Source organism: Equus quagga, chromosome 1, assembly GCF_021613505.1.
Source record: "Equus quagga isolate Etosha38 chromosome 1, UCLA_HA_Equagga_1.0, whole genome shotgun sequence".
In the NCBI taxonomy this organism is placed as follows: Eukaryota; Metazoa; Chordata; class Mammalia; order Perissodactyla; family Equidae; genus Equus; species Equus quagga.
The window spans coordinates 152,859,797-152,874,619 of NC_060267.1; the positions used below are offsets into that span (position 1 = coordinate 152,859,797).

The following is a 14,823-nucleotide window of genomic DNA, read 5'->3' on the forward strand; positions in this document are numbered from 1 at the left end:
TAGTAAGTGCTTTTGATGTTTTCATTGCTTTTCTTCATTGTGTTCTTGAAAGTGAAATCAGGAAACTTAGTTGAAGGAAAGTTCCAGTTTGTGTGTATCATTATTATTAATATTGGTGAATTATCAAGAGTAGATGCCTCTTGTTAAGCAAAGATGCCACATGTTAAACAAAATAAAGGCTGTAAACATTAAACAAAGTATCTTCCAGGGGTCCGAGATCCTAAATGAAACAGGCATGTTAAGATGTGACAGGTAATACACTTTGGGGAAAGATAAGTGATATTTTAATTAATGACAAATTTGTGGAGATCTCCAAGAGGACCAAAGTGACTTCACAGTTGAAAGCTAACTCATTATTTCTCGATTGAACTTCTAAGGTAAGTATTCAGCCATGAGCATAATTAAACAAGTCCACAAGAAATGAGAAAAGGATTACCCTTCAGATGCTGGATCAAGCAAACCTAGTGGCCAAGAACACGATGTTCTCTGCTTGAAAACCACCATTCAGTTGCCAGATTCTATTGTCCCAAGGGCTCTTTTGTCCTATTTCTGGCCTTTGTCTCTTGCTCTATCTCTCCAATGGTTTGGATTTTATGTCCTCATCATCTGACACATCAAAGGATCAAAGAGTTCAAAGCTCTTCAGGCTGCCAGGATTTTATTTAGTTAAAAAAAAAATCAACAAAAATAAAAAATTGTGCCCATTTTCCTCTTTGCTAGAAACCAAAATTCAAAATTAAGATCAAAGCACAAGAACATCTATCTGTGCAGTTCAAAATAAGAACACACCTCTTCACACACACATACCCTATTACAAAGTGCACCACTAAATTGTACGAAACAACGTAAACATGGCTAATCGAAATCCTCAAGACACTAATGTATTCTCAAATCCACCTCTGCCACTTTGTTGTACAAATGGAACATTCACAGATTCTTCTCTTTCAATATCCAAAATACCATTTTTGGAATAAATTTGAAATTTTGATTCATTCAACAAACAATTATATTGAGCACTTACTATGAGTCAGACACTATGCTGGGTGCTGATCAAGCAAAATGGGATGATTTTCTGCTTTCAGAAGAATTCTGGTCTCTAAAGCAGTGCTTCTCAAACTATTTTTATTAATTGGTGCCCTCTTTTGCTAAACATAAATATCCTTCTCCCACTTACCAGAAATTCTAATGAACCCTTTTAACACTGAAAAATCACTGATACACAGAACATAGATTCTATTTTCTGCGTATCCTTCGCAGAACAAATGTCTTTGAGCTTTGACTTTTTATTTCAAAAGCAACATATTTTATTTTCCATACAAAAACTAGATTGGAATATTAAATACACTTTTTTGAACCACATATGTTACCCCCCAACCCCGAAACTGAAATTCAAATTCCTTGCACCTGGCCCTGTTGAGAATCACTGCTTTAAAGAGTTTTGGAGAAAACCAGTCAACCTCCATCTCTCCCCTCCAATCAAGTCTTAAAGGAATTAGAATTTTCCTACCTGACACAACAGCTGGTGGAGTATCATAATCCTGTCTTGAGACTGAATCTTTGAATGAAAAGAGCATGAGAAAGAATGCAATGAAGTACAAAAGAAAATAAAATAGAATCTTAGCTCTAAAACTTGGAAGTGCCCATTGTATGTCATATGGTCGCCTAAGCCCCCTGCCTTCATGCCCTCAAGGCACTATGACCCCTGGTTTATAGCTGATACAATGGTCCCCATTACCACCACACTGTACATGTTGTTAGGTCCCATCCAGACTGTTAGGACAGTACAGTCTGTCCCAGAACATTGTCATCTGTCTCAGTCTGTCATAATTTTGGCCCTTCCCTTGGGGAATCAATGCGAAATTTTTACCCTCTCTGGCTGACACATAAGTTCTACAGGGCAGCCCACCTGGAGGGGGCCCAGAGCACTACATGAAATAAAGTCCTGGAGAACAAAAGAAAGAACTAAAAATTTAAAAGAGATAAATAAAAAATTTACACATTCCCATATTCTATGGAGGCTGATGTATTTTGAAGCTAGAGTTTTGTTATTAATCACTCAGCCCAGCTCTGATCCCAGTGGTTGTCAGTCAGGGCCAAGGAGCCTTGTGTGTTGTAATTGTGAGAACAGAGATACATAGAATCTCTTCAACGGATGATTATTGTCTTTTTCCAAAGTGTCAAAACATTGGAGGTGGCAAATGGTAGGGAAAGCTTCATTAAACTACATGACATTTATTTCAACATTTCGGGTTCTGTGGGACCAAATACATCTGCTTTTTTGAAGATGAAAAAGAGGCTTTAGCTTAATACAATTCCTTTAGCCAAGGATCTTAAAGGAAAGTGGGACATAGCCTATGGTCTAAGGCCCCCCTTCTATAAAGTAAAATTCTAGTCTAGCTCCGACTCCCCTTGGAGGGGTAAACTGTGTAAAAGGGATCAGATATTGCTCACATTCAAATAAACTGTCCAAACATGGTTAAACAGATGCTCTTGTGTGACCCTTATTCATATGACCATTATTCTATTTAAAAAACTAAAACCTCAAACTTCATATTTCCAACTACTTAAGAACTTAATTTGGACTATCACGAAGCCCTCCATTTCCTTGCCAAAAAGGACAATGTTAATCACTCTCTCATGAGTAAATGGCATGTGAGAAGACAGATTAAAACTTGAACATTGCAAGGCAATTTGACCAGCAAAAGCAAACAATGATCAAAGATTCAAATGCAAATCAATCTTAGGCATGAGTTATTTTGTTTCTCTCAACAGGTATGTGAACTAGTGAGTTGACTATAATCCCCAAATCTAGAATAAGTAGAACCATTTTTAAAGGGTCCCCAAATACTTTATTAATAGTGGTAGTAATTCCTAGTATCTTTTTAAAAACTGCAATCACTCATTATTATTTAAAACCAAAAAAAAAAGTTAATTTTAAGACCACGCCACCATTTTCCAAGAATATATTCATAACATTTCAAAATAAATAAAAGTAAATCATGCTCATTGTTGAATACTTGGAGAATGTAGAAAAGTATAATGATTAACATAGAGATTATCCTTAATCCCATCACCCAGAAATAAGCACACTTGTTTCGTATTTCTTACAGCCTTATTTCATAAGTAGCTTTCCATAGTTGGTACTATACTCCACACGTGCACAATTACGTCCTGCTCTTTTGATGTAAGGCTATAAATAATCCCTTTCCTAATTAATTTAAACCTGTATAACTTCATGCTGTGTTACAGTCTGGTTTATGGACGGATTGTGATTTATTTAATAAATCTTCCTTATTAGATATTATAAAGAATACTGGGCTGAACATTTTTGAGGTATAAAGGCTTTTCCGTTATTTTAGAATATTTTCATAGAGTAGCTTCTCAAAACTAGAACTGCTTGGTCAGCCAGGAGAGCTGTTTTGAAGTGTCATGTCTTGCCACCTTGCTATCCAAGTGACACTTGTACAAATTTAGAGTCCTATCATCACACTATCAGTGACTGGGAATGCTTATTTCCCTATGCCTTCATCAGCAATGTGTATTACTTTGATAACTTTATTTCATGGGTTCTGTGCATACGTCTGTGTATCTGATTAAATTACTATTTCTTTGATCACTATTTTTTCATATGCTTTTCAGCATTCCATTTCCTCTTTTATCAACTATCTGTTCATGTCCTTTGGCATTTTATCTATTGGAGCTTTTGTATTTTGTCACTAATTTATTTGAACTCAGAATCCATTTTTTAATTGGATTCTTTAAAAAGCTTATCATTTGCAAATACATTTTCATAATACTAGATTGTCACTTAATGCCTACTTGTTTATTGTTTATATCATAAGACTACCTTCAAAGTTCATTTATCGTACAGTAAGACTAAATAAGTTCTTAAAAACTATTCACTTTTATCTATATTTTTTCTTGTATTTGACTTTTTAATTAATTGATACCAAGGAGATGTACTCATTACCACTCATGAATTTATGATACTATTTCCTAATCATGAGTCCATTTAACATTGCATGTTGCTTTTTATCATGCTTAGTCTTAATACTTATATTTATAGCTAATAATTGAAAAATGACAATCTTTAAGCAAAATGAGTAATTCAGGATTTTCACCTGATACTGTCAGGATTTTAGAGCAATGAAGAAAGAATGGTGTGACTGAAAAAGGTAAGAGAACTATGGTGAACAAATAGAGTACAATTACAAGATTATCTTTGTGAGTGGCTATGGTTACACCATGGGAATCCAATGATGTCACAAATCACCAGTGGTTTGGAGAACACAAACAGAACTGCAGATTAGGAGCCTGCAGAACAAAAACTCTTTATTTCTTTCAACAGATTCTGGTGACATAGTAAGCCACTGGTGCCCACCAACTGAACAAATGAGAAGGAGATAAGAAACTTGTAAAACAAGATTGTCATGCAATTTGGAGGCTCTCATAACACAGTAAAATCCCCAGTGGTTTCTGCTAAAGCTTACAATAGAGTGATCAGAAATTATGGATAACAGGGCGATGGTTCTATCCAGGGAATCCTGTGACAAAAAAGTAAACAAAAGCAGAAGAGCTAGAAAATTCTTCAAGGTCAGCAGAGCCCTGGAATAAAACAGTTATTCTTCTTGCATAAAATTCATTTCTTTTAAGGCTTGCATATTCTGTCCAGCTTAAAAATAGGTAGGGAATTGAACAATAAATTTTGAGGTGGCAAATGGTAGAGAAAAGTAGATTACACTACATAGTATCCATTTCAAAATTTGAGGTTATGGAGGACCAGATATATCTAATTCTACGAACAGGTAAAGGAGGCTTTGGCTCAATACACTTCCTTTACTCAGGGATCTTAGGAAGGAAAGTGGGACATGAATTATGGCCTAAGCTCCCCCTTCTAGAAACGAAAAGTTCTAATCTAGCTCCAATTTGCATCAGCTCTGATCTCTGCCTACTTTGGATTATTCACTGGATCTCTCTCTGTTCTACCCTCGGAACCTATCTGTTTCTGTAGTTGAGGCTCCTGTCTTAATCTTGGCTTGTTAGTGCTCAGACCTTGTTTTGCAGAATTTCAGTGGAGTCAAATGTTTGGGAGCCTCTGAAAAGTTACAAGCAGGAGGCATGGTCAGACAATTTTAGATTGACTGGTTGTGGCAACATAGTGGATAATGGATTGAAACAAATTGAGACTGGAAGCAGTTAGGAGAATATTACAATTAATCAAATGAGGTCCAGGGCAGAAACTCTAGAAATGTAGAGGAAAGGATGTATTTGACAAATGTCTTTGTACAAAATTGGCAGGACTTGAAAAGTAATTGTATATGGTAGTGAGGGAGAAAGAAGAGTCTAGATTGAGTCTAGGTGTAGCGTTTGACTACCTGGGCAAATGATCATGGGATTAGCTTGAGAGGAAATAAGGAACAGGAACATATAAGAGGAAGGGGGTCAGGTGGAGGAAGCTCGGGGAAGCTCATGAGATTAGTTTGGATTGTGCTGATTTTGCTATGTCAGAGGAGATTTACATCGAGATATTTGGCAAGCAGTTGGATAAATGAGTCTAAAATTCTAAGATGTGGTTAGCATTGAAGACTCAGATTTAGAAGTCTTCAGCATAGAAGGCAGAGTTCATAAACCATGAAAGTGAATGAGCTTGCTTATGGAAATCATGTATAAATGAGAAGTAAGCTAAAAAATGAAGCCCTGGCTTAGCAGCCAGCGAAAGAAAAGAAGCAGCAATGGCCAGAGAGGTCAGAGGAGAACCAGGAAAACCTTGGGGCAGAGTCACAAACTGAGAGTTCTTAAGACAAACTGGGTCCAATATTCAAAAATATGGAAATTTCCCATTAAAGTCCAAATATTTAGCTTCTTGTGAAAAATTAAGGTGAGGCCACCCTGGCTCTGTATGCCCATGTAGCAATAGCTGTCTGAAGTTGAGTAATAGCTTCCCTCTTTAGATGAGGCATCAGTGTTCCAGGCTGCCAAAGGCATCACTTCTCCCTATTGTTCATCCAACAGTTGGGCAGAGATGCTATTATTGCATTAAAAAAATCTCTAATTTAAAATATAATCTCTAATGTAAAATATACATGATACTTCATGTATATTTATGTTACATGACTATGTTTGTGACATAGGTAAATATAGACCAAATTTGATTGCATATTTCCAGGATTTTTTGCTTGAACTTAGTCAACTTTACTCATTAATGTGACTTGGCTGATCTCTATGGACTTTTGGATTTAAACCCTGAAAGAGTATGTTAGAAGCTAAGGAAGTAGAAACTTGAAAGAAATAAGTTATGTCAAATGAAATAGAGCAGGCCAGTGGGTTGTACTGGTTGTAATGTCCTATACCCCTTCTGGTGAGTTGGACTAGATTCCTACCAGTTGGAAGCTACCAGAGGTAGAGAGGTAAGGATGGTTCATTTGATTAGCATCTACCAGGTGTCACACACTGTATGAGGTATGTCACATATATCATTCCATTTAACACAACAACCCTGGGATGAAAATATTGCTTTTCCCACTTTGTAAAAGAGGAAATAAAAGTTCAGAGAGGTTAAGTAACCTGCCTAAACATACATAGCTAATAAAGGGCTTTGAACTCAAATTTAATTCCAATGCCCACTGTTCTTTCCATGACACCAGGCCACCTTCCCAGACATGGGATAAAGTATGTTGAAAAGATGCAATAAGATGGGGAAATTTGATTAAAGGAATCAATTCGATTACATAATAGCCACTCCAAATGCCAACCAAAAATGCAGATAAAGTGAATCTATGATGGCATATCAAAGTGTAAGAGTGACAGTTTAAGAAAGGGTATAACCATATTACGGACAGTAAACTCACTCAGTGATATTTTGTTGAACAAATCAACAAAGTAATATTGTTTTTTCTCTGCCTTTCCAGAACCTTATGAAATTTCAAACCTTTGCAAAACATCAATTTACACGAAGCTTATAACGCACCAAAGCATTATTTAGTACAAATGTGAAGGGGGAAAAAAAAAGCTAGAGGAAATTGGTGTTAAAAATAAGCCACATGCTTAAAATTCTTGCTTTCTAAGAAAGGGCAGGTGTATATATCATTATTGAATAATTTGGCTATTGTTAGCTGGGTAAAAATTGTGGCCTTGTATAAATGTCTTCTTGTTAAAAATGCTCAAATACTAACCATACTATATGTTATTAAATCAATAACTATTGTAATTCTGAATCTGTTCTATACATGTTAGCCTGTTTTTCAATTCCCTAAAGGATTCAGTCATATTTCAATTAATTTAGCTCTAGTATTTTTTTCTAATTTGCAAATTGAAACTTCAGCAAGTCAGCTGGCTTTCTGTTTTGATTCAAATGAGTAGGATTTATAAAGTGTTTCCTTCCATGCTTTGCATCATCACTCCCTCTTTTACCAGATTTCAGACTGTCATTCAATGAAATAAGATTGATTACTTCACTTATTCAGAATTTATGATCATTTAAGGAGAGGAAGGCCAATATGAAGGAAAAATCAATAGTGGGAACATGAAAAACTTCAGGCTTCCCGATATTGTTCTTGGGATCTGCTTGTTAGTAAATGAGCAAACTGACTACAAATAATCCTTACACATTGCTAAAAGCTACAGAACACTATCTTCACATTCTATCTCCCTGATGACAATTAGCTGTACCATGATGTATAGTTAAATATAGTCTTAGATGCGACCTTGACAAGTCTTAGTCAGAGGCCTAAGAAATCATTTGATCCAGCCCAAGCCTTCAGACATGTAAGGTATCACAAACTGGTTTTTATAGGTTCAGCAACTGAGGTCTTAGAGATAGGTACTTTGTTTATGTTAACAAAACTAAGTTTCTTTATCAAAACTATGTGACTCTTTCCACTAGGTATATGGACTTTCTATTTAGAGCAGATAATTGAGGTAGCAGTGAACATGTCAGAAACTTCTTACATTTCAAAAAGCCTGTGAGTCAACACATCTATGTGGCAAGGAAGCCACTGTTTTAAAGTAAAATTTCCGATCTGCAGCTAGTGTTCATAGTATATGCAGGTGTTTGGAGATGATACGAGCATAATTGTGAAGAATAACAGAAGTGGTGACTATGAGACACACAGGCTTAAAGACCTAGAGGCGTGCAGTCGAAGGGGTCCCATATATCATCATGTTCAATGCTTCAACTAGACGGAGAGAGAAACTGAGATTGGAAGATCTCTCCCAAGGACAGATAGAAACAACAGGGCTCAATCAAGATTCGAATCTAGGATTCCCGACTCCTGGTCCAGTGCTCTTTTCATAATGCATAAGCTGCCTCAGTCAGAAGAAAATATATTTTTCTTTCTATAGCTTTAAAAATGACAAAATTATCTGCATCAACCTTGATGAAAAATAAAAACTGTTACCAGTGGCGTCACATGAGAGGTTGGCTTTGATGTTTTGCATCGTTCTCTATCATGGGAATTGACAAAGTTGCAGTATTCCAGGTAGATATTTGCCCTCTTGACCATTTAGGGAATTGTCTTAGAACAAGATTTTTTAAAAAATAAACACAGTTTTGCTAATGATTTCAAATGCCTTGTGATATAAAATCAAGGCTGTAATAGGTATTTTTCAATATACTTTTGGTCCCCACGGAAAAATAATGGGTAGTCAAAAATATCCCAACCTATATAAAAAATCAAGTATATTAGATCCCTTTCCTTTTTTTCAACATCATCTGTGTCAATACATTCAAAAGGAAGATTAAAAGAACTGGATTAAGTCTAGTTCTCAATTCCTTTTTATTGATTTAAACAATGAAAGTTAATAAAAAGCCCTGAATATTAGTCATAGTCAGGGTTGGCCCCTCACTTGTGAAGAATAACCTGGGAATGACATAGTAGCTGAGTGGTAAGCATCTGGGAAAAGAAAACCAGGCTCAAGTGTATTAAGTTACAAGGTGTAGATTCACAGGTGCATGCGTAAAGACATCTTTCCAAAAACAGACATTATACCTGGTGCATCATGTCCTAAAACAAGAAGAAACTCAAATTTAAATGCAACACAGTAGAACCTCCAGCCTTGTCAACGTGAGTAAGTGTGCCCCGCAACTGAATACACATGCAGAATGCGGCTTATTCATACTGGAACTTGAAAGGTGTGTTAGTCAATGGTACAGAACCAGTTTTGCTGATAATGCCAGTGAAAACAGAGAGTATTGCATCTTTTTGAAGAAGTCTAAGGCAACAAACCAAAACAAACTCTTCAACTCACCGTTCCTGTTGTGCCCAATGAAAGATGATTCATTTGTTGTGTCAGGGGGCCCATCATGTTGGCTGGCTGCATTGACATAGGATGGTCCATTGTTGGCGTAATCACAGCACCCTACAAGCACACACAATGTCCATCTGAAAACACGTTCCACAGGGAAGGAAACTTTTTGAAAAAATAAACACAGTAACTGCATTAACATCAAATGTATTTACTTTTCACTGAAAAAGTCAAATTCAACCATGTATGATTTTTACATCCATTCATGTCATTTTGTGCTCATCTAAATATATGTAGCATTAGTGACTTTTCCTCTGATGTGATTTATCTGTGATGTGTCTAAAACACCTGTCATTTACAATTCCAATATTCAATATAGAATGCATCCCAAGATATCATATACATTCTCTCTCATTGCTCTAAACACAAGCTTCTCTGACTGAAAGATATGAATACTATGGAAATTCTCTAGTTTTTCTTGATATTGAATAAGACTTGATTTATGCCATTTATCCATGATTTATATGGATTATACTTGATCATCTCAATACAATCGACCACCAAGAGGATAATGCTGGTCCCAGATGGGTTTCTTGACTGGATCTTTTTGAAGGACATATTAAAATCTAATACAAATGTTATAAAAAGCCAAGTTACTATTTCCTATGTTTTTCCTCCTAATCTTTCGACTTACTTTCTTTCTATCTGTGCTTTTGACAGAAGAATACTGAACTCTGTTAAATGCTGGTCAAATGCAACACTGCTAAAATTTTTTAAAAACACGAAAATGTCAAGTGTTTCATCAGATGTTAGGAAATGCCTACTTCTAGAATATTCTTTTTGATTTATTATAACTGTGGGGAATGCAAGAAATAGTAGACATTTTAAAAAACTTCTATCCATATACAAAGTGTTCTATGCCTAGTGAAGCACAAAGCCAGGTCACATTACCCTTTCCTTCCTTTTCCTCTATCCTACTATTCTGCCTTAGTTGACTAACTTAGAGAATGGAACAATACATATATATATTTTAATTGAAATGCTAGGGTTGGATGAAATCTTTGAGATTTTATAATTCCAATGCTTTACTTTAAAGATGATAATAAAGGCAGAAGCTCATGATATAACGTCATTTAAATACCCACTAATAATAAAATGATTATGTATCTGAATGCTATTTTTATGTAAACATTATTTTTCTCACTATTTGACTCTTTTTTTCCATATAATTAAACATTTTGAAGACATAAAACTAAGACAGATTCATGTAGATGGCAGGATCTCAGCACCCAAATTAATTACCCACAAGCGAATGTTTCCTAAAACACTTTCACTCAGGATGATCAGTTCCTCCTGGTATTATCCAAAGCCAACTTCCTGATGGTATCTGTTACAAGATCACGCTATCACTCAGTATTTCTTAGGGGCTCCTCCCCATTAACATGGAGGGAGAACAGAAATTGAGCCGAATATCTGGAAATGCTTGACACACAGAGTCAGTTTTGCTCTTAAAAACCTTTGGACTTTTGAGCTAGAATCAACAAGAAAATATGTTATTTTATAGGTCTGTAGCTTCTAAATATGCATAGTTGCGCATTTGTATTGTTTGAATTTCTTGATGCTTCTGGGAATTGTCATTCATCAGGATGCTTCTTGAATGAGAGACACAATAAACTTTTACTTAATTATAATGCAGAGACACATCACTTTTTCTTCCTGCTGCCTAAATTACTTTAACAAAAGCATCTTTATTTTTTCCTTTAAAAAAAAAACTTACTGGCTTTCATTCAGGTATTTGTTGTGCCAGAGCAGCAGTAAATACTTTAAGAAGAACTGGGGTTCTTCTTAATGTCCCTTAGGGGTACACTATAGAATGACCTCAGTGTTAAGACGGAAGTCCTGAAACATTTTTTTCAACCAAAAAATGGCGCTTTCACAACATTCTAATCCTTAGCAGGTGCAAGACTTCAATACTTTTCTTGAACTTGAGACTTAGGCTATCTTAGAATGTTTGCCCCTAGAGATTCCGACCTACAGCTAAACTGTCACAATCCCGGAAACGACTCAATTCTAATCAGCCTGCTCTGGCCACATAAGGGATCATTGGTCATAAATCAGAGATAAAGATCACATTGCGTTGGGTAAGGCACTTTCTTCTTAATGCCCTAGGGGTGACCTTATTCCCCAGGGGTGGGAGAGGTAGACTTTAGTCCTTGTTTGGGAGGCAATATGCAAATGAGATATGTGAGCATGTGACAGATGAATCAAAATCCATGCAAGATAAGAGTAGAAGGATTGAATGCCTGCATTTGGAATTAATTTAGGAAGGATTGTCTGGTCTCTTTAGAGAATCCTTTCGCAGAAAGTGTTTGGGGACTCATTTGATTACAGATGCCACAGAGTGAGTGTTGCTTCTGTGTATAAACCAGAATCCTGACAATCAAAGAGAAGAGTGGGAAGGGATTTGTCATAATTTGGAATTGTAAATAGCAGCACTAGGCACAGAGTGGAAAACAATGTAAGGGAAACATTCCTTCCCTGACCAGACCAAATTCTTGAGGGCGGACATGTAAGAACATACATTCTTGTTCATATTCAGTAAAAATTTTCAATGAAAAAAAGATTCCCACGAATTAAAGAAAATACATTCTTTAACAAGGGATGCAAGAAACTTACAATTTGTGAGTAAGTTAGAAGCAGTCAACGGGAATCCCTTGGAGAAACAAATTTTCCGGATTATACTTTATGGGGACAGACAACTTAGAGAGTTTGAAGTGTAGGTTATCTACAACAAAGAATGGTGTTTGCCAGCCACTTGCCTCATCAAAGATTACAGAATTTTCTGTATTGTTTAGGACATAAAAAAGGAGGAGAAAAAAGAACAAAAGAGGAAAAGAAAAACCTATGGCTATTAAGGCAAAACTAATGCCCTCAACCATAATTGTGCCTCATTAAATATACTGTCAAATCCATTCCTACCCAATGCATTTAAGCCACAGACAGAAGAGTGTTTTGTGACAGATGTTGCCAACACATTAAGGGTAATTTCATTTACTCAAAATGTATAGAATGTGCTGTCTGACGGAGTTCACTTGGCAAATGGCAAAGCAAGAGGAAACAGATTTTTCATTTTAGCATCTCCGGATGTCTGGGTTTGCTCAATGTTTAAGCTGCAAAGAAAAATATTGTAACATGCTGTAATTCTGCTGAAAAGCACAATGACCAAACGGCTAATGGGAATGTCTGGTGTATTGTAGCCACTGCCTCGGCAAAACAATGCTGCTCACACTCAAGAGACATAGGGTGGAGCTGGTCATCCTAGTTCTGAAATAATTACAATAGTGATTTGGATAAAGTTTCCAAAGATCATTGATGTGGAGTAAAATCTGACCTAAGGCCAGAAAAGCATCTGTGTTGTTAACCTTCCGCCAGTATTTGAAAGAAATTTTAAGTCTTGGGAGTTCATCAATATTTTAGTTTCCCAACTGAAATATAGGATCGCTGGCAAACTGGGGAAAACGTACATTCTCTTTCCCATCAAAGGCACACATAGTTGGCTTAAAACCTATATTAATGCCAGGACATAGACTACAATAAGAATTACCTGTTTGAATATTCCTGTGATTGCCAGTATTCTAGGCCAGTGCCACTCCAAGTATGATCTGTGGACCAGCAGTGGCAGCAGATCAAGAATTAAAATTAGAATTAGAATCTCTGGGCTTCATGCCTTGGAATCTGTGTTTTAACAAGCTCTCCAGATGATTCTGAAGCACGCTAAAGTTTGAGAAGTGTGTTCTGTCTATAAACTGCGATTGTATAAGCCAATATTCAGTTATTAGATATAAGTAATTGGTTTTATTTTATTTATACTGTTTCTCAACTATTTGTTTTAAACCAGTTTTGTGATAGGGCATGAGCCTTTATGTAATAATCACATTACATCGTGTTTAAAAATGCAAAGAGGCCAAGCCTGCATTTTTGATGAGCTGAAATGGGGTGATTGAATAATTCAAGCCTAAGCCTGATGCCCTGACTTGTTTCCATTTGATCAGTTTGGTTTGTATTGTGGCACATTTGAGAATCCTTCCTATTTGGACTCTTAGTAAGCCTTAAATCTGAAATCATAGGAATATAAAAGTAAAGGGTAAAAAAAAATTTGGATAATGTATGTGAAAAAAAGAAACATCCCCTTTTCCTCTCCTGTCATATCTAAATGCTTCAGATCAAAATATTTGTGGCCTATCTTATTCTCTTTTCCTATAGCGACTTATGCAAAACTATAGGACTTTTTAACAGTAATCATTCAACATGACTTAAAAAAATGTGGTTTAAGGCCATTTGTCTTCTTTCTCACTTGTCTGTTTTCCCACCTCTCTGACAGTCTTTAATATTTCTAGAATAAATATCTAGTTGAGTTTGTGTACACCAGAGTATTTTTCACAAATGTACAGGAGAGTGCAGAGAACGATATGAGCTTACAAGTAGTTAGTGTAAATGATTTTCCAATAGAAACAATGATTTTGTAATATAAATGGCATACAGGTATTTCATTTAACTTGAGAATAGCTCTCCAAATGCAGTGTCCTGCAGTGTCAGTGTGCAACATTCCTCGTAGTACAGGTAGAGATGTTTAATTTTTCTCATTTGTTGATGTTGCCATGGGGTTTTTGTAGTTGTTGTTGTTTTGGTGGCAGCTGCTGGGCAAGGTTTAAGGAGGGTAGCTGTGAGGAGAGAAAAAAAGGAGCAGGAAAGGCCCCCATCCTTAGAAAAACTCATTAACCCTCAATTACCTTGATAAATTTCTAACCACCAACCAACTTGGTGTGGACAGTCTGACTTTAAAAAAATATGTTGGAAATCCAGAAAGCTGTGGCAAAGCTGGTAGATAGGACTTCAACTTTGGAATGATCTCTGCCAAATGCTGGAGGTGTGGCAGAATCACGGGTAACCATGAAAAGCTGGGAGGCACACTGCCCTTAGGACTCCATTTTAACACTAATCCCTTCCTTTCCTTTATCAATCTCTAATTGCTTCTTTCAGTGTTATACCTTCCAAGAGGGCAAGGGTTATGTTTACACACCTTTTATAATTCCTATAAATAGGAATTACATGCAGTAAGTACACAAAACAGTTTTTGTGAATTACTTTTATATACCAGCACCACTAATTGTTTGGTTAAATTAAGAAATAGCTAACATTTACCAACATTTTTTATCTAGAGTGTTCAATCTAAAAGGGCTGAAGTCTTGTCTGCTTGCTCACCACTGTCTATTGACAGTGTCTTAGTGTTGTCTACAGCATGAGGCATGTAAGGTATGCTTCATAAATATTGGTTGGAAAAATGACGAAAGAACAAAACTCCAAATCAAAATGTACTTAGAAATGCTACTTTGAGATTACTAGTCAAAATGGAGCAATCCAAAGATTTTGAAAAAACTTGCTCTCACAAGGGGGAGTTCAGTTTTAAAACCATGACTAGGTGCCCGTTTAAGTGCATTTATTACCTTCAACCACCATATCCTTAAAGATGAGATCTGAAATTCACCTGACATAAAAAGTTCGACTAATGCCAAGATAGCAT

The 14,823-nt window shown here is 36.2% G+C and overlaps 1 protein-coding gene across 13 annotated transcripts in view; it reads right to left on the reverse strand.

The window, feature by feature from the left end:
* Positions 1 to 14,823, reverse strand: part of RBMS3 (RNA binding motif single stranded interacting protein 3) — a 1,258,536-nt gene that overhangs the window by 57,399 nt on the left and 1,186,314 nt on the right. For 10 of the 13 annotated variants that reach the window (XM_046665635.1, XM_046665620.1, XM_046665592.1 and 7 more), the window contains 2 exons: positions 9,246 to 9,356; positions 1,507 to 1,554 (listed from right to left, as the gene is read on the reverse strand). In XM_046665635.1, coding sequence (XP_046521591.1) covers positions 1,507 to 1,554; positions 9,246 to 9,356 — 159 coding nt within the window. The remainder of the gene's footprint in view (positions 1 to 1,506; positions 1,555 to 9,245; positions 9,357 to 14,823) is intronic. The other 3 variants (XM_046665611.1, XM_046665628.1, XM_046665688.1) reach the window with 1 other exon arrangement.